Source organism: Cupressus sempervirens, chromosome 11, assembly GCF_028749045.1.
Source record: "Cupressus sempervirens isolate cs-2001-9-10 chromosome 11, ASM2874904v1, whole genome shotgun sequence".
Classification (NCBI taxonomy): domain Eukaryota; kingdom Viridiplantae; phylum Streptophyta; class Pinopsida; order Cupressales; family Cupressaceae; genus Cupressus; species Cupressus sempervirens.
This window is the reverse complement of record NC_143128.1, coordinates 14992477-15018872: the sequence shown is the minus strand read 5'-3', so window position 1 is coordinate 15018872 and position 26396 is coordinate 14992477. Positions and strand designations below refer to the sequence as shown.

Below are 26396 nucleotides of genomic sequence, written 5' to 3'. Positions count from 1 at the left end.
TATACAATCTTACCTTGATTTTGAAAATACCATTGGGAGGCATGGGAATAAATCTGATTATCCTAATTATAACAACAGTAACATATATCTTTATATCATGATGTGGAAACCTTGATACATGGTGCTAACAATGATATGAGGTCTTCAGGTGATGATAACTCATGCTTAGCAATGGGATTCGACAAAAGGTATTATGTGCTAAAATGTTGACACACTTTTATGAGTCATTATATCCAAGATTTCTCAAGAATGAGATCTCAAATGGCGATTCATAGCTCTCTATTCATGTAGCACAAGGGTTTGTAATGGAGACCCTCAATTTGACCTAGATTGTTCCCATGCAAGTACACCATAAAATGAGAGACTCAAAGAGGAAAAGAAAGAGTGTTAGTCTCCATGATCACCAAATATACATGAAAATGAAGATGCAAGCTAATCTAAGTGATAACAATGCAAAGTAATGCAAGAAAGAAAATCTAATCTATGAAAAGAAATAATGATGCAAGATTAATCTATGAAAGCAAATATGGCTCTAAGCTTATATGAAAATGCAATATTGAAGCGTGATGATGGAAGCCATGGATGCATGAGAGAAGAAGACAAGAAGAGAGAAGTTGCAATGAAGCTCCAATGTCCAAACCCTAATGCTCAAAATCCTCCAAAATCACTCTCCAAACTTGTAGCATAACAATACTATAGCAACTGACATCTATCCAAATGAGAAGGAGAGGGCTCCTTATAAAGGAAAGTGTGGACAGGAATGCATCCTCAAGAGCAATGTGGGATAAATCCCTAAAAATGCAAGTAAAATGAAAAAGCCTGCCACTTAGAGATATGTGCCAAAAAAAGGAACCTTTATAATATTTTATTTGATTTATTTATTTATTTTCATCAAAAAGAGAGCTTTAAGTGGGGATTTATTTATTTAATTAAAAGATGGATTTTCTTTTGATTAAATAAGATAAGATTATTTAATTAAAAGAGAGATTTTAATTAAATAAAAATAAAATTATTTAATTAAAAGAGATTTTCTTTTAACTGAATAAGATTATTTTATTTATTTAAAAGGGTTGTTTTCTTTTAATTAAATAAGATAAGATTATTTAATTAAAAGAGAGATTTTTTAAAATTAAATAAGATTAATTTATTTATTTAAAAGGGATTTTTTTTAATCAAATAAGATTATTGATGAAATGATCAAACCTTAGAAAATATTGAAATAATTAAATTAATTGCAGTTTGATCAAGGAAAATGATTTGAATTGATTCAATAAAATATTGTGATGCATTGATTCAGGAAATTGATAAATCGAAGAATGGAGGCCCATAATCTAGGCGACCATTTTAGGTTACATACAAGTATGCATTTAGAATACTAATTGGTTGCAAAAAAAAGGTGCCAAAATTTGATATCTAACTTTATGGGTACTCATGTGGGATCATATATGATCATTGTTTAGTAAGGAGAAGGGTCCTTAAATGTTTTTATTGGCTTGAATTGGGGTAATGATACTTGGGATGATGGTTTATTTTATGGATGACAGATGTTTGGTCAAACTCGAGTGACTTGATGAGATACTACTTCACCCTGTACGACAAGTTTAACATTTTAGTGCAAGGTCAAGGTATTGATTTGTTGGATACATCATCTTGCATGTGCCCTATTGAGTTGCTTCATGATTTGTGGTGTTTAGACAATTATATCAAAGTGGAGCAGCAAACTATTTTGTGATTGTGTGAGGATTGGTGACCTCAAAAAGGGGGGATTGTAACGTCCCTTTTTGCCTAACATGCCAGTAAATAAATAAATAATGCTAGGCTATTATTAACTCATCATAGGCTATAGCATAGATTAATAACGGAATAATGTGGAATATATAATATAAAGAGAAAAAGGCTCAAAATTAATTCCTAGTGCATTTAATAATGATTATTCAATCATTAAATGAGCCTATTTAAGTTACAACTTCGTCGTTCCTAAAAGGACACCATGGTGGTATTAATTATTGTTGGCGCATATTAGTTATTTCCTAAGTTGCCAAAAATTAGATAGATAAGGATGTGATTATAGCTTTTTAGGATTAAGGCTTATTTATATAGAGGCTTCAACAGGAATTGCATTTTTATGAATCATTTTAAAGTTTTGTTTCTCTCTGCAAGGAAATGAAATACAAGTTTTTTGAAGATGTAAACCTTGAGAGTTTGAGAGTTTAGACACAAACCCTAGTTTTTTTTATCAAATTACAATAATCTTGGGCTATATCATTGTGCAAACCAATCAAGGTAAATGACAAACAATCTAGGGACGATGATTGTTGGGAATTAGCAGAAATTACCTCGAGAAGGAAATTTTAAGTTACAAATTTACCTTCTCTTCATTTTATCGCTAGTCTAATTAGAGATCATTGTCATTTAATTATTTATTAATATTGGGGCCAATTGTTGAACACAAGTATGACTCTAGTCATGAAATTTATCGATGTGTTTCAAACAATACGGTTTGGTTAAAATGATTTTCTTTTGGGAAATAACAAACAAGTCTGCAATAAATTCCTTCCAATATTCTTAGTAAATAATCTATAGTTTCATTATAAATTTTGTTTGTAGTTCCTCGTCAATTTGATATGATTGATGTATGCCTGTAACCATTACACCTAAAAAAAACTCAAGCAATCATTTGGTCAAACAAACTCATAAAATTATTGAGGACTAGAAAAGATCATTTCACAAAATTTCATTTTGTATGTCTTAATGGTGCTCCAATTATCTAGTACAACTCCTAAGATTTGTCTAGCCTCTTGTCCAACAACTTAGTTTCCCTTTCGAATAACACAACATTTTGTACAGATAGTGAAACTTCCTAATATGTACAACACTACCCATATGCATCACATAGATTGTGTACTTCTCATTTATACCCACACCATACACTGTACAGACTAATTCCAATTGTATGTGAGCAATACCAAGTTGTAGGACATCGTAAACAAGCAACAAGTTGGCAATTTCAAGCCATATGACATCAGTCTCTTACTATACAAATTCTTAGCAAGTCATTCAATTTTGTACAACAATGTTTTGATAGATTCTTTAGTGTCATACAAGTAGAACAACTTCTAAGTATGAGTACAATAGCTCCTAGTTACAAACTATTTCACACTGTATGGACCAATCTTAAGTAACAATTCGTAAGTACCATACTATAAGTATTCCTTGACCACATAATGTTAATATCTTATTGTAGAACCATTGTTCGTGGACCACATACAAGTAATTCCACTAGTACTGGTCTTAGCGTGGCATAAACAAAAATACTTAGTAGAACAAAAAGATGTCATGAAATATCAAACTTTATGATGTTTAGAGTTGATTGAACCTTCCAAAGCCTCTCTTTTTAAACTCCATCATTATTGTTTTGGCATTTTAAAAGGCCATGAAAATTATGTGTGCCATAGAGTCTTGTGTGGTTTTAAAGGTTTTAATAAAAAGTTATCGCCCTCCGCCACCCCCCACCTCGACCCTAAGTGTAACATTGAGGATATGAATGGCCCTTACAAAGACTCCACAAGTGGTTCCACCATTAAATGGCCATTTGATTTTTGAAGTACACTACAACTTTGAATTGACACAATACAAGTCATTAACAATACTCTTGCATTAGTCTTCCAAAATACTTGATATATACTTTTTGTCTAGAAAACATTTTTTTCTTTTAGTGAGGGATGTAGTCATCGTACAATGCATATTGTCACATGTGATAATATTGGTCACCAAACAATATATTTATTGTCTTATTAAGTTGGTTGTTACTCTCGAGTAGTTACATGTCGGTCGGTTCATAGTGTGTTTCTCTTGGCAATCACTTGGTCCTTTAAATATGTTATGCATCATAAATGAAGGTTCAAGTTATAGCCAAATGACCTAGAATCTTTGGCTGACAATCTATGGTCTACTATAATATATTCATGAGTAAATAAAGATGTACTTCACTCCTGTATCTTATACACACTGCCATCTTTATTATCATTTCTAAGTATGTAAACTTCCAGATATAGCAGTAAACACAGGCACAAAGCAATAATTACAATCCAAAAAAGTTAAATCTACCTTTTTATATCCCAACCTATTGTGCTTCATTGGTCGCATAAACCAGTATATGCCATTTCCTCTATTGCACCTGAGAACTTGCTACTTGGTGATAAATAAATAAATAAACCATTCCCAACTCCTCAAAATTTTGCTCAATGCATCGTCCACCAATGAAAAACTTTGAACTTCTTCCTACCATCCACAATCATAAGATGATTAACTCCTAAAATGTTGTTCCATTTCCACTCGGTGTTTTGTTGTCTTTTTAGAATTGTACACAATTTTTCTACATCAATACTCTACTCTTGGAGATTATGTGGGTTTCAGGAGGGTCCAACAACCCACAAAAAACACATAATTTTGCAGTATACAATACAATAAAACTGAGAACTAGTTGACAGTCTTCAAAGGGATCCTGACAAAGTTTCCAGATAGAGAAATGCCGACAGAAATGTTTATTTACCATTCAAACATGCTTCCATTCTGAAAATCTTTCAAGTCTCTTTATCAATTCAGAATCACACTGAATGCTTCAAATATGAGAAGCTTGGGGCTTGTTCTGATCACCATCCCTCTAGCATTAGTTGTCATCAAAAGTACAAATGGTAATCAGAACTTCGTTTAATCAATGTTCGCTGAAGAAGGAAACTTCTGAGGTTTGCTTGGTGAACCACCTAAATTTCTGCCATAATGAATATGCATCAGCCCATTTAAGTTTGAGTATGGTTCTACAATGTGAGGTCTTCTCAAAAAGCATCCTAAATTTTTTCTCTGAATGAAACCCTATCAAACCATTTTAGATTGAATATGGTTCTTCTCAATAAGCATGCTAAATTTCTTCTCTGGATAATACCCTTTCAAACTATTTTAGATTGAATACAGTTCTTCTCGATAAGCATCCTAGATTTCTTCTCTGAATGATACGCTTTCAAACCATTTTAGATTGAATACAGTTCTTCTCAATAAGCATCCTATATTTCTTCTTTGAATGATATGCTACCAAACCATTTTAGATTGAATATGCTTCTATAGTGGACAAGTTGCATACTAACAAACAAACAGCAAAATCCTGGGTCTTTATAGGCATAAGCAATCACAGTAGTCATCAATTTAGTTCATGCACTAAATTCACTTCAGAGTTGCATCATCTAGATAATTAAAGCAAAAATTCACTGAAAATAAACTGGAAATCTCGAAACACACTATTAATTAAAGTGATTCTATTTACATTTCGCAGAAATTGAAAGGACAACTTGCGAAGTTCTGCATTGGCATAGCACTAGAGCAAGGGATAAACTTATAGTAATCATATTCAGTGAGCTCAGCTTGCCCACGGCAATTTCAATTGCATACCAACAAGTCAGAGACATGTACAAGAGAAATCAGTTGAGGGATAAAGACCAAAATTGACAAGAAGGTGCATTTAGCATAACCCTGAGTTCCGAACCAGACTCCCATTCTGAGGATATTAAACGTTGTCCACAAGTTCCTCTGCAGTCGTCTCCAAAGTCCTTCAATGACAAGTTTTAAAAATATCCAGACCAAAAGAAGATACGCCAGTCTATTGTAAGAAATTCCCTCTGCCAAATTAATCCCCTCAAAATCAGCTCAACCATTGCCCTAATGCAATGCAAAATATTTAGATGAATGATCAATCTAAACATGCCAGAGAAAAGGAGAGCTTCTGGTGCCCATGAAATATGGATTAGATATATAATAGATAAGTCATCAATACTACTTGATGATATCCAGATTAGCCTAACTAACTAATCCGTATGTAACCATCGGCATCCAAAGCTGCCACAAAATGTTTTAATACCCTTGAGTAAATGACCTGAGAATCTTCATGTAAGAGCATCCATCGTGTCATTAACTGATCAATTCATGAGTAGGCTACATACAGTTGTCCTCTCAGGATAGTATGCATATTTAAATGCACCTGCAAGACCCCTTTACAAACTACTTAGAACAATCTTCCTCGAGCTACTCTTAATCACACTTTCTTGTCCTCCCTGCAAAAGATCTTCAGTTAGCCAACATAACACAGCATAAAATATACAAGTCATTTTTTCTCTCAAATGCAAATTTAGGACTAAAACCATATTTTGAACAAAAAAGCAACTTGATCAGCTAGAACAAATGCTCTCTACCTCAAAATTTGAAACCGAACCACTGATTAAAAGAAAACGCAGTCGATCTGTGATTATGTATGGCAAATGTCGTCTATCCTTGAACATCCCCTCCATCAAGCTGTGAATTATTAAACTGTTTGGGTGATTTCACTTTGCCAAAAGTACAAATGAACTTGAGATATTGTCTCCCGACTCTTCCATTATAGCTAAAAATTTGTCCTATAATCATAAACTTGTAATTTTTTTATTTTTGGAATTAATTAAAATGTGCTTTACAAATATTGTGCTTACATAACACAAAATGATGTCAGAACATTAAGAAAGCATGTATTATTTAGTTGTTACAATAGGGTGCAATATTATTGAGATTATAGCATGCATAGTATAGTCTACACAGCAAACTTCATGTTAGGATGCACATGAGCCCTAAAACAGATACCATTTCATGGCTCATAGAATGACAAGATCACATACAATAAAACAAAATGGTTAAGTAACAAACCTTACCAAGACTTCTCCTCCTTAACGAGGGAGCAAATGTACAAGCTCTCAATACTCCTAAACACCTTTATTTTTCGTTCATCTTCCATATCATCCACATCTTGTGTATAAAGATCTGGATACTCCCCATGTCTAGTAATTTTAGAATCGTCACTTTCATGGCTCAAATCCGTTGACATGGTAGAAGATTTCGAACACCTAATAGGATTAGTAAAAGACAAATGTGAAAGGAACTTTTAGCTTAAAGCATCATAAAAATCAAGTATCTACCATGAGAATTGAGAGATTCACTATCATACAGCATGAGAATATTTCCAACTTTCAACACAAAGCACAAGAAAATAGTCTGCCCTAGTATACAGTATACAGAAATGTAAGTTGAAAGGTATACCCTAGGCTACCACCAATTCTAAAGAAAATGTCAAAGCTACTTTCTACTAACGTAGCTAAGAAGGAATAATTGTTTCCTTGAAGAAAATAAATAAATAGTTTTGTTAAATCAAATGTCATTTGGGTGACAAATCCAAACTGAAAGCTAGCTTTCATTCTTCTCTTGTATAGAAGGTTAGAAGGACTCGTATCACTAGGTCAAAATTAGTTTCAAAAAATTGCTCATACCAGATTCTATTAATTGCCACTACATTGTTTTCTCAGAAATCATTCAACTGATAGAATACATCAACCAAACACATAGGACACTTGTTTACAAAAACAGGTAGCATGTTTTAAATCTTAGAATGAAGAAGAAACAATTTAAATTAACAATACAGAAAGTCGCAAAGCTTACCAAGGCTTCATGAAAAAGTCCTGATAGTCAGTGGGAAAAGCATAGATGCTTTCAATGGTCCTGATTATCTTCTGTTTCCGTTCATCTCCCATATAGTCTTCAACAGCTTGACAAACATCAGAGTCCTTTCCATGTTTGATGTTGACAATTCCATGATTTGTATTCTTCAAAATTGTGGAATATTTCAAATACCTAGTGAAATCAATTCCCAAGAAGAACTTAAACAAACAAACATAGATAATAATGAAAAAAACAACCAGCCTTACCTAAAGCATCAACAAGATCGAAAAAGGAGAGAGAAAATCATTTACCAAGGAAAACCCCTCATTTGTTTAGCTCATATATAAGTTTCAAGTAAACATATAACGGACAACCAAATATCAAACATCAATACTCCAAAACTAAAATAAATAGGAACTGATTTATTAAAGCCATCAGATTTCTACATTCCATATCACCTAAAAATCTTGAAAACAAATAAATCCTCAAGCATCATTAAACAAATAAAATATTAAATACTATCTAGATGTGTCTCCTAAAACATGTCTGACTAATAGAGAACAAGCAAACATGCCAATTCAAAGGCATTGACGATAATCACTGAACTTGTAGACTATTATAGCTAAACTTGTTCACTCGTCTTTTTCCTTCTAGATTAATGAGTTGACTTATAATGTTTAATAAATGACTTTATTTTTATCATAGCAGCAAAAATCTTTCTACAGAATAAATTGGCATACCAAAAGATAAATATTTTTTCAATTAATTCAGATCTATACAAACAAAGATTTGGTGAAGTTTATGAAAAAAATCGTGTTATAGATAGAGATAAATTGCTGCAAAAATCATTCATTTCTCCCGATGTTGTGCCCTCAAATGAGGGCGTCTTTAACAGCTTGTGCAACTCCCATCACATGAGTGTCTTGGGCCCATGCAACTTGGTGAGTAAATTTGAGGAGGTATGAAGGTTTCAAGATGAATCTCAAGGACATTTTGTGTAACTGTACTAGGGTTTGTGACCTTCAACAATCATCATTGGCTCAACAACAATATTCACGCCCTCAGCTCCAATCCAAATGGTCTCTGCTTCTTGGCAATAGTGGTAATGATTTGAGGTTTCTGGGGCTGCTATTACCTTTATCTAAGTTGGTCACAATTAACATTGAATTGGCTCAACCTAACTCTACTCTCCATGTAAGTTGATGTAATGCACTCCCAGAAATTCGTTTGAACAGAATACAGTGTGATAGGGAGAAGTTTTTGGCATATCCTAATTTATAGATTCAGGAAGTTGTGCCTGAGTTAAACAACCTCCATCTTGGGTTATGGAAAATTGGAAAGAATTTTCTGGAGGAAGAAATTTGTATTTAACTATGCACCAAAGGATTATTTGTTTTGGAATTTTAATCTCTTGTGGACAAATTGGGGTGCTGGAAAATGGTCCTTGTGTTCACCAAGAAGACTGTTTATGCATGAAACCTTGGTTTCCTTCATTTGACCCATATACCGAGAATTTCTCCTTTGCATTTATTTGGGTGTGCCCTCCCTACCTTTTCTTTCAATCTTGGGAATTATATTGTTTGCAAGCAATAGGCAATAGCTTGGGCAAGTATCATTGCAGTTCAGAAGAAACAATTAATTATCAAAACTTCACGTTTGTATGCATATGTGTGAAAATGGACCTATCCAAATGTGTCCCTGAAGAAGCTTCACTAACGATAGGGGACCCTTGCGGGAAGCAGCCTATGGACAATGAGAATATTGCTTCACATTGCAAAAATAAAATCTCAACAGACCATTATATGCCCCACTGTCAAAAGTTGAATCTGAGAGGATCATTATATGGCATCAAGTGGTAAGCTCACCTAGTGGGGGGGAGGGGGTGCGGAAGGGGGCTTGACTCCCAACATTATGTCAGTTCACCTAGCCCACAAAATGTATGTGAAGAAGCCCAGGATTCTGCAGAAGACAACCCAAAGCCATCACCTCCCCTGCCATCTGATGCACCAAATTTTGCTTGCAGGAATGCTCATGCAATTAATACTAAAGTGGGTAATCCTATTGCCTCTCCAATCTCAAAGTCTGCAAACTATGAGATATCTCAAAAGCCACAGATCACTTTAACTGATGCATACCAAAAAGATTGTTCAAGCAAGATTTACAATCATGATTCTCAGATGAGTCAAGAAAGCACAGAAGTTAACACAAGAAACCATCAAAATCCAAGCATCAAATGATTTTTAAGTCATCAAAGAAAGGGCAAATATTAAAGGATTGTATAATAATAAAACCAAAGCATCCCCATTGAAGAGATAATGCCACCTTGTAACTTTTTCGAATTAATACACAGGTGTAGCCCCAAAACATCGCATTCACCTGTCAGAAGAATCGCTGCAAAAAGTAGAAAAAATATTAACCCCAACCCGTAAACTTCTCTTAACCAACTAAATCGTGGCTTAGTAGCCAAGAAAAAGACTTAAAAAATTTTGTGATTTGTAAGTCAAAAGCATGATTCGCCTTATTTTCTGGAAAACCCTCATTTTCTCTAAAAAGGACAATGCCAAGCAAGTCAAGAATCAAATTTTTGACAATTAATTATGAATTAGTAAAGATTTCTGGTTCTACAATTTTTATGTCTAGCTATAAAGAGGGTCTAGGGTGTCATCAGAGGTTAAATTTAAAATATTGGATGATTCCATTCACATCCAATCATTATAACATATGCTCATGCAATTCATTGTCACATGATAATATGATTGATTGACTTTTTATTTTGTTCTAGGTTCCTTCCCTAACTACTAGAGAAGCTCCTAAATTCATGCTGTAGTTTGTTAATGCGAGTGTGCATAAATAATGGTCAAATGGAAATTTTACAACCATAGTCACAAATGACAATGATATGAATACTTTTCCTTCTGATGACAAGTAACAGCCAATAAGATATTTGCATTCCTCGCAAAAGGATTTTCCCTAAATGAAGGAGCCTTTGCTCAAAGGAGGTTATGCAACCAATCGACCTATGTCCACAATTTGTGGACCATGATGCATTCCCTCCCATTGCCAACCCTAGAGACCCTCCCATGCACATATTATGAATTAGTGAAAAGCATTTGTTAGGTCTTGCAGGTTTGCATGTCCCATTCTCATTTCCCATCGTGTATAACCAATCTGAGAAATTCTTCATGGGTTTGTGATCTTTAGATGATATTTTTAGTCATTGTACTTATACCCTATTCTGACCTTATTCAAGTGTGAGGGTCGCCCAAGTTCCCATCTTATACAGCGCCAAATTGGGAATCTCCATTTCAGATATGGGGAAGATTTGATCAAAATTGAGGAAGTGCAATTGCAGAACTTTTGCATGTTGTAGATATTGCAGAACTTCCCTATGCATTGGGATATACCCCCTAAACACTACATATTCTGCAATATCCACTATACCCCAAAATTTATGAAATATCCAATACACTCTGAAATTTCCACAAAAATCCCAACTTACATCTGCAAAACTTCAGATATGCATATTTGATTGTTGATTGAAGTGGGGAGGGTGTCATTTGTTTGCCATCAAAGGAAACATCAGATGCATCAGCATAGTAGCATGGAGACGCGTCCCCACCCCCCCACTTTTTGCCCCACATCTCAAAAACGGAGACAAAGACCCACCAGGGGCTTGGCAACTCTGTTCCCCCCATCCCCAATTGCATTACCAAATTCCAACGCCTTCGCCGAGGATGGGGGGACATCCCGGCGTCAACTATTTGCTGATTCGACTATTTATGTTTAATGTTCGATGTTCCAATTCAATGCACTATTCAAGTATTACTCTTTTACATCTTTATATCTTATATTGCAGTACATCTTTTCATAACTAACATTTTAAGTACACCATATGTATAGTGTATACAACCCCCTTTTTGCCCCACATCTCGGAGATGAAGGCGCACCGAGGACATGGGGACTCTGTTCGGCAGTCCCCAGCAATGCCACCAAATTCTGCCACCTCTACCATGGATGGGAGACGTCCTAGTGTTGACTATTTTCTGATTTGACTATTTATGTTCGATGCTCGATGTTCCAATTCAATGCAATGCTCAAGTATTTACTCTTTTACATCCTTATATCTTATATTGCAATACATATTTTCATAACTAGCATTTTAAGTACCATATGTATACTATATACAACCCCCACTATCCCCTGGCACTATCCCCCTACTGTCCCCCACCATCCCCAAATTAAGGCCCCTCTGTCCCCCCATCCCAAAAACTTGTCCCCTAGTTTTGCCATCCCCCTATCCGCCAAGGCAGTGTAACTATGGTTGCATGAGAAGAAATGATTATGAATGTCTCTAATTTAACTGCAGAAATGAACCATAATGTGTTGTTAACAAACTCCAAGTTCTCACAATACATTTTGCTCAAATACAATACATGGTTTCTGTCATACATCATAAAAACCATCATGCTTCTCATGTACGTTCTATGCTCGGTTTATTTTTGTTGTATATTGTAATTTTTCTCATCCCCACTCAAAACACCTTTCTCTTACCATACAACTTGTGCCTCATGCTACCAAACAATTACTTTGTCCAAAACACCTACATTGTACAACTCACTTTCAACAACAGTTTTTCTTCATATAGTTCAACCCCAGCATTCTACGAAACCAAGCATTGAAAAATACACCTTTACTGCAAAAGTTTTTGGGTTCAAAAACCAATTGATTGCAACATTCTCAACTTTTAATGTGCAATAAAATAGAACCCCTTGGTCTGAAATATTATTGACATAGTGGCTCATGCGAGTTAAACTCTTCGAAAACTATGTTTTTGACATTGCAGGTGTTGTCTTGTCCCATGTGTTCTCTAAGTCGATGTTTTCAAACTATGCTTCCAAGATAGCCTGCAGGTATTCATCTTCAATATTGTCATCGAGTTGCACAATCTTTGCCAATGTTACTTGTTTTCCTTCTTGTCTAGAATACACTTTTTTTCTATGGGGAGATGATATAGGTAGTGTGTTTTTGACATTGTAGGTGTTGTTTTGTCCTAGGTACTTTAAGTCCATGTTTTTAAACTATGCTTCCAAGATGGCTTGTAGCTATTCGTATTCAATAGCATCATCGAGTTGGACAATCCTTGCTAATGTTACTTGCTTTCCTTCTTCTCTAGAAGACAATTTTTTTCTTTGGAGAGATAATATAGGTAGTGTTTACTACTATAATTTTGTTCCTTTTATTTCCTAATTGATTGCCTGCGTCGACTACATGTCTGACCTTCGCGCTATGACCATGTAAACCACTACTTGTGTGATCTTCATGCAAACATGGTGACAAGCTCGTGGTCTTGTGCTCCTTCACTAGTATTCATCTTTTACTCTCGTCATCGTCCACTAGTTGTCGCTCATCATTGGCACGCACGACTTGCATTCTGCTCTTTGTTGGCTTTTAGTGTTGTTCATTCTCAATTTTTGTGACTTATGACTAGTGATGTGAGGTTGTGTTTTTCCTATTTCCTCTTGTTGCATCGACTGTTGTTGCCGATTTTAGCTCCAATTCCTATTTGGTGTGCTCTTCACGATTGATCCTCCTACGTGTCTCTTTTGTTCTTGTCGGCTCTTTTTGTGTTTTTCAGCTTTATGCACTAATTTCCAATTCCTCACATCCCATTATTACTGGTTGTTGGGTTACGTTTCGTGTCTACGTAGACTGTTTCCTCACATCCTATTAGTAATGGTTGTTGGGCATCATTTGGTGATCTTCTTAGGCTGTTTTGTTTGGTCTTTCCTAGTCTAGTTTTGGCATTCTCTGTGGTATGGATCTTGCTTTTTGTTGTTATAGTTGGCCCCTATCTGTGTTTGCTTCCTTTTGGGTGTGTGCTTGTTCTAGTGGGGTTGTCCGCCTTGTCTGAGATTGGATTTGGGGCTACGTTTTTATGGCCTTGTAGACTACCTGGGTGTGTTTTTCTACTCTTCATCTCACGGATTTGTTCATCATGGTCAGCTACTTCCTCCCATTCTCCTCTTATGCCATCCACAATGGCATTGATTGTAATCCTTTTGGTGGTCTTTTTGACAAATTAGCCATGTTTTTTGTTACTGGATATATTCTCATTCTTGGGGATTTGAATGCCTGTACCCAGGTTATGCAGACTCCTTTGCATAACAAATTTTAAAATTTACTAATTATTGATGCATGGAGGACATTGATCCCAACTTGTCAAGTTTCCTTAGGTCTTTTGAGGACTATGTAGGCCCTTTCACAGAGTATGGAACGCATCTTTTATAATTTTGTGAGTCCTCTAATCTTGTGGTCTGCAATGGGCTTCAGTGTTTCCCTAACTCTCATTTCTTTACCTATAGACATCATGGTGGTGGGGCTCGTGTGGTGGATTATGCTCTTTCCTCCCAAACGTTCATCCCCTTTATCCATCATTTCTACATCATCCCCTCCTTTTGACTGACCATTCACTCCTCTATCTTTCTATTTGTTGTGCCCGCTCCCCCTCTCTACCTCCTCCCCCCTCCACCTAGGATCCCTACCTTGTCCCCTCCACTCGCTCCCTCTCCGCGAACCCTAATTCACTTGGATGATGTTGACTCCAATATTTTCTACTCTCATCTTAGGTGGCTCCTCCTCATGGACCTTTTCTCCCACCCTCATGCCTACATCTCCACCCTGTTTTCCCACCTTTTGATGCTATTTGGGAGGCTACCATATTGTCCTCCTCTCATTCCACCACCCCCTCTCACCCCCCTTCTAGGCCTAGACACTCATGTTCTATGAACCGTTGGTATGACAATGACTATAAAAGCTCTCTACTCATGCCTTTATCTCACTTTGACCCACCCTCATCCCTCCTTCCCCTCTCTAAGGTTGTCCTACCGTCGCTTCCTCTACCACAAGAAGTGCCTCTTTATTTCCCAGTGTACAGCCACCGTTTGTACTCTTCTAGTGTGCAAGACAACACGAATTCGAACCTTTGACCACTGGCAATGCAAAGAAGACAAGTGGACCATGGGACCCTCCCATTGTAATAAGCTGAACCTTATATGGACAGCCAATCTGCTGAAAGGACCCTGATAAATTCTATAAAAAAAAACGGATCACGTACACCTGGGACTGTTCTGGTATATTGTAATGATTGTCTTAACTAGGCAGAGCCAGTATAACATTCTTCATTATTTCAAAACAAGATAAGATATATAAAATTCCAGACTGTTAATGATCCAGCCCCCCCCCTATACTCTGCTATGCGGGTATTTATTCAAACAGTTGGCAACCTTCTCTCATTGATTACATGAAAATAATTAATCACTCAGAATATTAAGGAGACAGTTTAGAATCCTGTGTTTAAAGCAAGAATCACAGTAACCAAAATACTGACTTAAGGTTCACATTACAGTCATGCGTTTATATTCATGATTTAAGCAAACAGGGATAAATAAGAACCTGTGAGTAGTTCCCTACACTGCGTGGGCGCTCTGGTTGCCACAGAGCATCGAATTACCCGACCTTCGATGTGAGAGACTTCACATTGCGTAAACCACTCCAACTTGGCGCTGAACTGCGGACGCCCCTCCACGCTATAAGAGCCGATACAATCACCTGGATTCTGTTACTCGTGGGCGTATGTGCAACCCGAAACTCGGGGTGAAGGTCCCTCCAGTGATGAACGCAGGTAAGCTGCTGCGTGCTGGGTCTTAAACAATATAAATGAGGAAGTTCAGACCCGATATGAGGCAGAATAGACGTCGTTTCAGAAGCTTATCACCCACGTATTCTCCATTCTATACACTGCTTCCGCCGGTCGTGGATTCCCCTTAGACGCCACTCATTCCTTGTCACGCGACCGCCCAGCTACTGAGAATTAGATGATTGCTGCTTACCCAACCCCAGTGAAGACTGAGACTCGGGTTCCTGTTACCTCTAACGCCTGCTGTTAACCGGCGTGATAGACTGTCCTTGAATCGCAAACTTGCACTATTGTGATTCTTATTTAATGCTAAGGTGGTAGTTTATGGGGCTGCGTCCAAAACCACCAATACTCTTAAGGGATTTCGTCCTTAAGAATTACCCAGTCACATTCAAGCAACCAGAATATTTATCTGAACATTTAATATCAACTTCATGCCCAATCCCAATGTAGGCTCTCCCTTTTATAACCTCGAAGTGAGGGAAAAGAGTTGGCATGAGATATGTGGGATAAAACCCACTGTTTCGTCCTGTAGTGACTTAAGTCACTTTATAAAGTAAAACTTTAATAAACATAAAGTGACTTTATAACTGAATGTCCAAATTAATATCAGATAAACCTTTAAATTAAAGTTCTCCATGTGACTGGTAAAACATCCTGATTGATGCCGTTAATCTATCCGGATGCGGAGATAGATTAACTCGGCGCCGACACTAGCGCGGAGAAGGGGACATGACACCCATTGTTTTCAAACTTTTCAGGGCAGACTTCAGCACGATTTAACACTGACAGGTCACGACAAGTAGAGTCAAGTTGGCATTTCTCTCTTTTTTGCTCTTCTTGACTTTTTTAATAGCATTTTTTATCAATATACACAAAGGATGGTAGAGACAAACCTACAAAACCCTCTAGCCACAGACAAATCAGACCTCTTAAACACCACAATAAACACTGAAAACACGAAAGAGCTCATAAACACAACCTTTTTGGAAAACTTGGGACCAGTTATAAGTGGTGTTGACATGCAGGATCTAGAGGTTGGGCCCAGGTGGTCAGGTCAAGCAAGGCAAATGATGTCTAGAAGTCATATGATACAGTTCACAAACGGACTCCCAAACAGTGGGCCTAGCATACAAACAGAGACCATAATCAGATCGTGGAACCCGAGCTTGGAGTGGGCAAACTTCAATAATGGCAATGGATTGATGATTAAAGAAAGATTAATTTTTGTCATGCAAAGCAATACAAGGGGATCCTTGGGCGTAGACAAATACACAAGATGAGGCAACCAAAAAAGAAACTACTCATGATCCTTCCAAAGATAGTTAAAAACAACTATAATACGACCTCCCAAGTAACTCGAGCTAAAATTGGGCAACATGAACAAGGTGAAAGGGATAAACGAGTGAAAGAGGTTTTTTCGTTAAGGAAGAGAATAAGACAATACAAACCAAAGCTGGCATAATAGCTGAGAAGAAGATGGAAAGGGAGGATGGATATCGTGACCATCAACACACATACAACCCTACAACCTCCCCACTTCTTTGGTCCTCTGAACTGTATGTGAATGAACTGATGTTGTTGAAACAAGTTAAGAATATAGAAACAAAGGACTAAATCAGAGATTTGTGGATGAATGAAATCACAGAAGCTAACAAGAGATTAGAAGAGGACAACAAGATGCTTACTGAGGAAGTTGCAAAATTGCAAAACACTATGGAGAGAGGGCAAGAAGAGCTACTTGCTCTGAGACAAGATGTACACAAAAACAGACCAGCAAAGGACACTGCAGAGTCATTGGATAAGGGTGATACAAAACAGATGGAAGAAATACAATCAGCATTGGAGGACTTGAGAGCAAGAGAAAACAGTTTAAGGGAGCATATAGAGGCGACCGAATCTTGGGTTCAGGTTGTGAATGGGACTCCGTTAAATGCATAATGGAAATTGTATAAAAACAGATCAGGAAACAATTAATAGAAGAAAAAGACAAACAAAGTAAAGCAGCAAATTTCATAATCAAGGATTTGAAAGATTTTGGGGAAAAAGAAAGAAATGACATCTTAGTGAGAGACTTTCTAAAAGATAAAATAAGGTGGTCAGGTAATATCCAACAGGCAACCAAGATAGGGAGGAAATCGAATAATAACAGATCTAGGCATGTAAGGGTTACACTAAAAGATGTAGAAGACAAAATGCAATCTTAGAGCTGAGAGGAATATTGGAAGGCACACAATTTTACTTTAAAGAGGATCTTACATTTGCGTAATTAGAAGAATCGAGGAAAGAATGGGAGAAGGTAAAGGCTGCAAGAGAAAAGGGACTTTGGGCTAGGCTGAAAAATGACAAAGCTCAAATCAGCGACAAATCTACTTTCATTAAATAGGGATGCGGGGCCGCTCGGAATCTTCTACATATGGTGAGTTGGAATTGTAGAGGTTTTCCATGGAGGAAAGAACCGGGTTTGGGGCCCATAGCAAAAGGGAAAGACGTCATTATTCTCACAGAGACACATGAACATGAGAGTTGCATAATACCAGACTTTGAAGGCTACAATAAAATCGCAATATGGAACAAAAGATCGGAAACAAGGAATAGACATGGGGGGATTGCAGTGTTAATCAAGAAAGATTGGGAGAGCACCATAAAAGTAGAAAAAGAAGACCCAAACAAGCAATATATGTGGCTCAAACTAGTAGAAAAAAGTACTATAATATGGATGGCTGCTTGCTATTTTGCCCCAAAAAATTCTAAGTTCTACAAGAAGAATGGTTTCGAAAGTGAAGGCCCTTATGCCATTTTAAAAAAAGACATCTTGAATTACGGCTCTTCAAGAGAGATAGTTCTAATGGGTGATTTTAATGCAAGGACAGCAAACAATCAGACCATTCAGCTGGACAGCAGGGAAGGAGCAGAGGATAATCCTATTTGGTTAGAGGAAAATGGGGATCATATGTGGGAAAGGACCTCAGAAGATGGGCAAGGTATTGTCTCCCACTTTGGGGCTGAACTACTAGGACTTTGCAGCTTGCATGAGTTAATCATTTGTAATGGGATGGAAAAATGGCCGAGCTCGGGAGGTATCACATGTAAGACTTACAATGGTCACAACATAGTGGACTACATACTTTGTTCTCAAACTTCTATTTCTAGATTGCTGGAATTTAAAGTTGGAGCATGTACTACTGAGTTGAAATCTGATCACATGCCACTCTTAGTGAAATTGGATATTCAAAATCAGAGATTGCAGGAAGCAGATAACATCTTGCACAAGAACAATAATTCTCAAGGGAAAATCAGCTTAAACCAAGAAAATTAGGAGCTATTTGTGACCGCCTTGGAGCATCATCTTCGAATCTCAAAAGCGAACAAGGAGCATATTTGCAGCAGCCAGCTCATCCCTGTAATCCATAAGGCTTTAGAAACATGTACCAGATCTTGGTCCAAAAAGAGGGACAACAACACTTTCCCTTCCAACCCTTGGTATGTCGAAGAGTGCAAGGCAGCCAAAAAAGCACTCAAAAAAGATGAATCAAACAAGCAAAAGAAAATATCATATGAGAAGCTGATAAGAGTTAAAAAGGAGAGATATGTCACATCAAGAAGAGAAGAGCTAATCTCTTTAAGGAAGTACAATCCTAGGAGGACTTGAAAAGAACTAATACAAAAGAAGCAGCAACTTAGAAACAATATTGTAGACAGCCAGTGGTTTGAGTATGCAAAACTCCTTTATGAGAGAATCCAAGATAGAAATAGACCTCCCAGAATTAGCACCTCTATTGAACTTTTCTCGATAGAGGATATTAGGCAAGGAATAAAGAATCTAGCAAGTAATAAAGCAAAGGATATTGATGGGCTGAAAGCTGAAACTTTAAAGTGGGGCATGGAACTTCTCGCTCCGCACATTCTGGATATTTTCAACGAAGTTAATCAAAACAGCTTTCTGACAAGTTGGAACACCAGCTGGTCATACCTCTACACAAGAGTGGAGACAACAACAAACTGTCCAACTACTGCACCATTATGTTTAATCCCCTCCTTGGCAAATTATTTGGGGGCATGATAGAGCACAGAATCAGTTGTTGGGATGAGAAAGAAGAAAAGAGAGCAAAAGGGCAAGTTGGGTTTAGACCTCAATATTCTACGATTGACCATTGCATCACTCTTAGACACCTTATTGAGAAGATTTGGGATATCCAAGGCAAAGAGGTTTTTTGTTGTTTTGTGGATTTCAAAAAAGCTTTTGACACTTTTCCTAGAGACAAACTCTGGAAACAGATGGAGGCACTTAAAATTCCAAATGAGCTTAGAGTGGCCATTCATAGACCTTATGAGAATGTTGGAGCTAGAATCAGAACGAAAGCTGGCATGTCAGAATGTTTTAGTAGTGATATTGGGGTTAAGCAGGGCTGCCCTCTCTCACCTACCCTATTTGGCTTATATTTTGATAAGTTGGAGGAATGGTTAAATAAAACTTCAGGGGGGGGAGTCCAACTTGCCACATATGTGGTGAAGTTCCTTCTCTATGTGGATGATATTATCCTAATTGCACAAACAGCCAAGGATCTAAGAGAACACTTGAAAACTTTGGAGAGCTTTTGCCACAAAGTTGGGAAGCAAGTGAACACTAGCAAGACTAAAGTTACGGTGTTCTCTCTAAGAAAGAAACAACAAAAAGTTGACTTCCAATTTGAAGAAAATACTCTTGAGTTTGTGGAAGAGTATAATACTTGGGCATAGACTTTAACAACAAGCTCAATTGGGAAACTTGTAGAGCTAAGTAGATACAAGGGGGTTCGAGGGCTTCCTTTTTGCTGCAAAACAAGTGTAGACAAGCAAAGCTTTGGGATTGGCAAACCAAAAAGATTCTTTTTGGACTATTGGTCACCCCTGTTGTGTTATATGAGTGCAAGGTTTGGGGGAGCAGCCTATCCAACTACAAATGAAAGCAAATAGAAAGAATACAAAAGAACCTTGTCACTACTAACCTTAAAATAAAATTAACTATACCAAACGAGATCCTCTTGGCTGAAGTAGGGATGTTCCCGATGGAAGCCTCTGTGGTTATAGGTCTGTTAAGCTATTTAAACAACGTGGAAAATATGGACAAGCAACGATGGCCCAAACTAAAAAGAAAATGTGGATGAAGCAAAACCAATCTAGCACGAAGAAAGAAAATGTGGATGAAGCAAAACAAAAAATGGCTAATTAAGTGGGACATTAACATACTGGAACGCCCCAACACCAATGAAGAGATAAAAAGGTTCGTGCTAGAAAAATATAAAATCGGTGATGTGAACAAAACAAATAGGGAAGAAAAAGGCCCACTATGTGAAAGAGTTCAACCCCACGTGGTGCCATGAGATTAAAGATTACCTTTGTGTAGCTATGAAAGGTAAAAATAGGCTGTTAGTGGCACAGTTACGAATGGGATTCCATCATTTACAGTGTGAGACAGGAAGGTGGACGGTGCCCAAGGAGGATTGGGAAGAAAGAAAATGCATCTATTGCAGCAAACAATGTGTCGAAACGGAATGGGACTTCATCTTCGAGTGTGTGGCATACCAAGATATCTAGGAGCAGTTGGAGGAAACAACACTACATAAAACAAGCTTCTTAAAGAAGATTCATAACAAGCGAGCTGACATTGAAAAGAACGTAAAAAGGGTCGCATAGGCTGGTTGGTCTCATGGACATCATTAAAATACCTTCATTCATTCATTCATTCAGCTCCCCCAAGTCCTTTTGGTGTACTCTTTTCCCCCACTCTCCACCCTCCCCCTCAAGCTTAAACAGTGTGCATTGTTTCACTATGTTTCCACCCTTTATGACTTTCCTAGTCATCCTCCTATCCAACCCCCCCCCGCCCCCCCCCCCCCCTCCGTGTGCTATCTCTTCACTTGTTTGACTATTTTAGAGGGTATCAAATGCATGAGTACCAGCAAGGCCACAAACAACTTTAGTTTTCAGATTGAGATCTTTAAGCATGACGAATTTGTTCTTTGCTCCTATCTTATTGAGATCTTCAACAGTGTGGTTTGTTTGGGTTTCCTACCTTCTTGGTCTCATCATATTATTCACCCAATCCATAAGACATGCCCTACTTCAAACCCCAACAACTACTTGACGATTATGGTTGGCCATAATTTATCTATGTTATATGTCACGATTCTTAATATCTTCCCTTTCTAAGGTGCTTTATTGGCTCCAGATTTGGGCTAGACGTCAATCGAATTCCAGATAGGATTATCAGACTATGGATCGTAATTTGATTCTCTAGGCTATCATTGACGAGGCTCAGCCTCGCTCCTCGAAGGTTTATTGCTGCTTTGTAGACTTCTGCAAAGCCTTTTACACAGTTCCTCAGTGGGACCTTTTCAAAGGCCTCATGATATTAACATTTATGTTATCTTCCTCATTGTCATTAGGAGATTATACGAGGATGTTTGGGGTTGTCTTAGGACTCCTTCTGAACTATTTAGCTTCATCAGTAGCACTATCGAGGTGAAGCAATGGTGCTTTTTATCTCCTACCTTGTTCAAGATATATATTGATGAGTTAGAGAATTTTCTTCAAGAATACCATTCTCTGGGTGATGGTTGCCTTCTCCACCAAGTTTTGATCAATATCTTGTTGTTTGTTGATGAAGTTGTTCTTTTGGCCTCTTCCCCCGAGAGTCTACATAAACAATCAGATTGTTTGGATTCTTTCTATGATCTAAGGAGATTTCGCATGATTTGGGGAAGACTAAGGTCTCTCCAACTGTCTCGAGGCCTCTCACCTTCACTTCACTTTTAGTGGTTCTGAGATCAAGATTGTTTCCTCTTAAACCTACCAAGGGGTTAAGCTTTTGGGCCCTTGTTTCTATTTGAGGCATGTTATCCAGTCACATATCAATAAGGGTTTTAGTTCCCTTGCCCTTCTTGAGAGACAGTGATTTAGACATCACTTCCAAGACATATCGTCTAAGATGACACTTCTTGATACTATTATTCACCCCACTATTCTTTATGGCTTTGTGGTTTGTGGGGTTCCCTTTTGGAGACTAATTGGGCTTCCATTGAGTGGGTTAAAATTCTCCTCCTTCAACGATTTATCAGATGCAAACAATCCACGCCTCACAGTATTGTTTTTGCGAAGTTTGGGGCTTGTCCTTTCAAGCTCAAGGTTGTTTTTTACCTCATTGGGGTCTTACACCATCTTGGTGGTTTTGTTGACTCCTCCTTGGGTCATCAGAGGTATCCATACCTTGCTTATTGCTCCTCTGAGTCCATTTCTCTCTCGACTACTCCCTCTAGTTAGAATCTTGGCTGATTTTTTGGAACCATGGCCCTCCTGAGTTCTATTGGGATTGAGATTGACCATCTCCCCTGTTCTAGTACTCTTTGGATGCTCCTTCCCACATCCTCCTTCCCAAACAGGAGTTGAACGAGTGCACCAAGTAGGATATCTACAAGTTAACATTCACACCACCTAGGTCGACCCTCGTGAGGGGTTCCCCCTAAAGATGCCCTTTTACGTTGAGCACTTTCTTGAGATTTGGGATGGTATCATTGTCTGCCTATCCTTGTACTACTTGTCATTGGCAACATTCCGTCGGGATTTCCTTGAGGCCATTCAAAGTCGGTTCCCACCATTTACATATTGAGACTGACCATGGGTTGGACAGGTGAGACACAATTTGCCAACTTTTTTCTCTCAACGAGGTGGAGTCAGAGGAGCATTTTATTTTTTGTTGTCCTATATATAATGAAATTAGAGGCAAGTTCTATTGTCTCTTCCAAGAGGTCCAGTATCTCTCCTCCTTCAGGTATACAGATCATAGATGTGTTGCCCTTTATCTACAAGAGGCTACCTATCTACAAGATCGTTCTCTACAATGCATTATGCTGGAAATTTGCACCCTTCATCTAACCAGCTCATTACCTCTTTCTTTCCAAGGATGTTAAAGGGCACCAAAAGCCAATTTGCCTAACCTTCCCATTCCAAATATATGAGGTCACATAGATCATATTTGCAACGATCCACTCCTCCCAATTGAGTGGGTCAACTCCGAAGTCAACTCCATCGGCACCACCTCTTTCACACTTCTACTAATTATCCTTTGACTTTGGGGTTTTCCTCTGCATCCCAGCTTCTTAGTTTCGGCTAGTGGTTTGGGGTTGCCCTCTCACCCTCTTCCACCCTCCCTATGTTTCTTGGGGCCCCGGTTCCTCTTTCCTTCTCTTTGTTGTTCTTTGTTTCTTTCTCTGAAGACCGTTTGGTGTTCCTACTATTGTTCTCTTTAGTTTAGCTCTTTAGTCCCTTTGGCCCATTTGTGATCACGAGTTGGACATTAGTAAAATTTATCTTTATCTTTATCTTTATCTATAATATGGTTTATCCAACTATGTATTGATGTTTATCAACAATTGTGTTACTCTTGGCAACCATTACATCCTTTAAACAGCTTTTGCATCATCAAGGAAAAGCAATTCTACGTGAATTGACTCTAATCCTTGTCTAACCATCTCTAGTCTACTCTGCAATTGCTTAATGTGCTATGCAAATAAATATATACTCCTGCTTCTTAGTTTCGGCTAGTGGTTTGGGGTTGCCCTCTCACCCTCTTCCGCCCTCCCTATGTTTCTTGGGGCCCCGGTTCCTCTTTCCTTCTCTTTGTTGTTCTTTGTTCCTTTCTCTGAAGACTGTTTGGTGTTCCTACTATTGTTCTCTTTAGTTTAGCTCTTTAGTCCCTTTGGCCCATTTGTGGTCACGAGTTGGACATTAGTAAAATTTATCTTTATCTTTATCTTTATCTATAATATGGTTTATCCAACTATGTATTGATGTTTATCAACAATTGTGTTACTCTTGGCAACCATTAAATCCTTTAAACAGCTTTTGCATCGTCAAGGAAAAGCAATTCTACGTGAATTGACTCTAATCCTTGTCTAACCATCTCTAGTCTACTCTGCAATTGCTTAATGTGCTGTGCAAATAAATATATACTCCTGCACTATTATTTATGTTCATTATTTTCAATGTCCAGTTATCAGCTTGGAAACATGGTTGTGAACCCAAGAAAATCTGTCTTAGATGGCAGATCCTTCTTAAAAAGATTGCTGTAGGTGATGTTCTGACTGCCTTGGGCCTTGAGTCTGTCTGTTGTTTCCTCTATAATGTAACCAAGACTGTTTGTCACCTCTTTTTTGAATGCTACATTGCTATTAGAGTTTGGTCACTTTTCCTTGATCAGCAGGTTGTTTGGAACACCTCTCCTGGGCTGTCTTGGGTTGAAGTGTCGGCTAGTCATGTGTTTTGTTTTGATGATAAGCTTAATTCTTTTTGGTCTGCTTTATCTTGTGAAGTTCTTTGGTTTTTATGGTCCAAGATGAATGAGGAGACCTTTCAAAATAAAATAAGGCTTACTAAGTTTAATTAGAAACTCACATTTCTTTCCATTATGTTACAGGTGCCAGCTGTCATAAAGGTTCCAAAAACCAGGTTTATGATTTTGGCTCAACAGGGAGTAATGCTTCTCTACAAGTCTGATGTTAGATCAACCCACATTTTTAATTCATATAAAGATATCCTTGACCAGGATGAACTCAGAGCACTGGAACAGGTACGGTAGGAAAGTAAAGTCATGAAAGCTAATATAAAAGCCAAAAACAAAGAGTTAAAGCAGAAAGATGCTCCAAGATCGTAAAAAGAAGCAGAACCTGATATTATCCCTACTTTGGGCACCTTTGAAACTGATCAAACTGAAGGAAGTAATAATATAGTGGGGTCATGGGATCGATGATGACCCAAGCTCTCTTTTAATCAATTCTGCTTTTAAAACATGCTCAACGAGAGTGTGTTTTTTTTTGTGATGTAATGTGCTACAGATATCATAGTCCTAGATACTCTGATGATACAGTTGTAAAGTTTAATAGATCTTTATTGGTGGAGACTAAGCAACCATATTTTCAGTCTTGATATTATTTAATTATGGAGATCTTTTAGTTTCTTATGTGATTGCTTGACTTCTTAATCAGATATGTTTGTTGAAATAGTATTCTGATATAGTCTGAGATTGATATGCCAATGTGATCGATATGATCTGCAGATGGAAAATGGACCAAGTATATATATATATATATATGTTGAAACATAACCATGTAGGGGCATGACCCTACGTGGTCATGCCTCAACATATATATAATAGCACCTGTTCGTAATTAATCTCACCTGATACTAATCAGTGATGACAAGTCTGAAAACTAATAACCAAGCTGTGTGTAAGTCACCTGATGAAGACTCCCGATTTATCAATCGGTATGAACAAGATGACACCCGATAGCAATCAGTGTTAAGCATAATGACACCCAATAACAATCAGAGTGTAGGACAATAACAACCGATGTTATCAGTGGTGAAGCAAACCATCTTAGATGTGATTCATATCTTTAACATCTTTAGTATAGAAGATCGATACCATACAAGAATGAAGAATCAAGACACTCACGAAACTAGTATTCTGTAGTATAATTATAATGACAGATTTGTGTGTGTGTGCGTGTGTATAAAATGTCAACTACTAAAATTAAACAGCAGATGTTTCAATACACTAAATGCTAACATTCTTAACACTCCCTCTTTAGCAACGAGGGTTTGAAACAAAAATACATACAAGTCTAAATACTACTCAACTGTGACTTAACAATTATGGTGTCCAGCAAAATCCTGCCCGAAGAACCATAACAATAATTTTCATGGTGTCTGGCAAAATCCAGCCTGAAGAACCATGATGGTTATCAATGTGTCTGGCAAAATCCGGCCCAAAGAACAATGATAACACTTTCCTTCAACACTTTTGGTGTCAAAAGGTTAGTCAACTATTAATAAGATCGTCACCTTACAATAGTAACCTTAAACACATATGAAAGATCGTCACCATTCATTTTACAAGTTTGCAAACAATCTAGTTTTCAATATTCATGAATATATAAATTTACAAATGTAATTACAAATTTATCATACCAAGTTTACCTCTGAAGTACTCTATTTTCATTCTTGCAAAAGGCTTGGTGAAAATATCAACATTTTGATCATTAGTGCTGATGTAGATCAGCTTGATCACATTCCTGACAACCATGTCTTTGACATAATGGTATGGAGTTTCGATGTGCTTTGATCATTTGTGAAACACCGGATTAGTGGAAAG

At 37.5% G+C, this 26396-nt stretch overlaps 1 protein-coding gene across 3 annotated transcripts in view; it reads right to left on the bottom strand.

Annotated features, from left to right (window-relative positions):
- Positions 1–5268: 5268 nt before the first annotated feature.
- The window catches only part of LOC149527998 (uncharacterized), a 51695-nt gene continuing 30567 nt past the window's right edge, over positions 5269–26396 (bottom strand). The window contains exons 2-5 of one of the 3 annotated variants that reach the window (XR_016358744.1): positions 7510–7701; positions 6724–6920; positions 6240–6339; positions 5269–6101 (exon numbers count right to left, since the gene is read on the bottom strand). Coding sequence is in view for 2 of the 3 variants with exons in the window: in XM_089809971.1 (XP_089666097.1) it covers positions 6042–6101; positions 6240–6354; positions 6729–6920; positions 7510–7701 (559 nt within the window). In the remaining variant the exon portion in view is untranslated. Of the gene's footprint in view, positions 6102–6239; positions 6355–6723; positions 6921–7509; positions 7702–26396 lie in introns of all 3 variants that reach the window. The other 2 variants (XM_089809972.1, XM_089809971.1) reach the window with 2 other exon arrangements.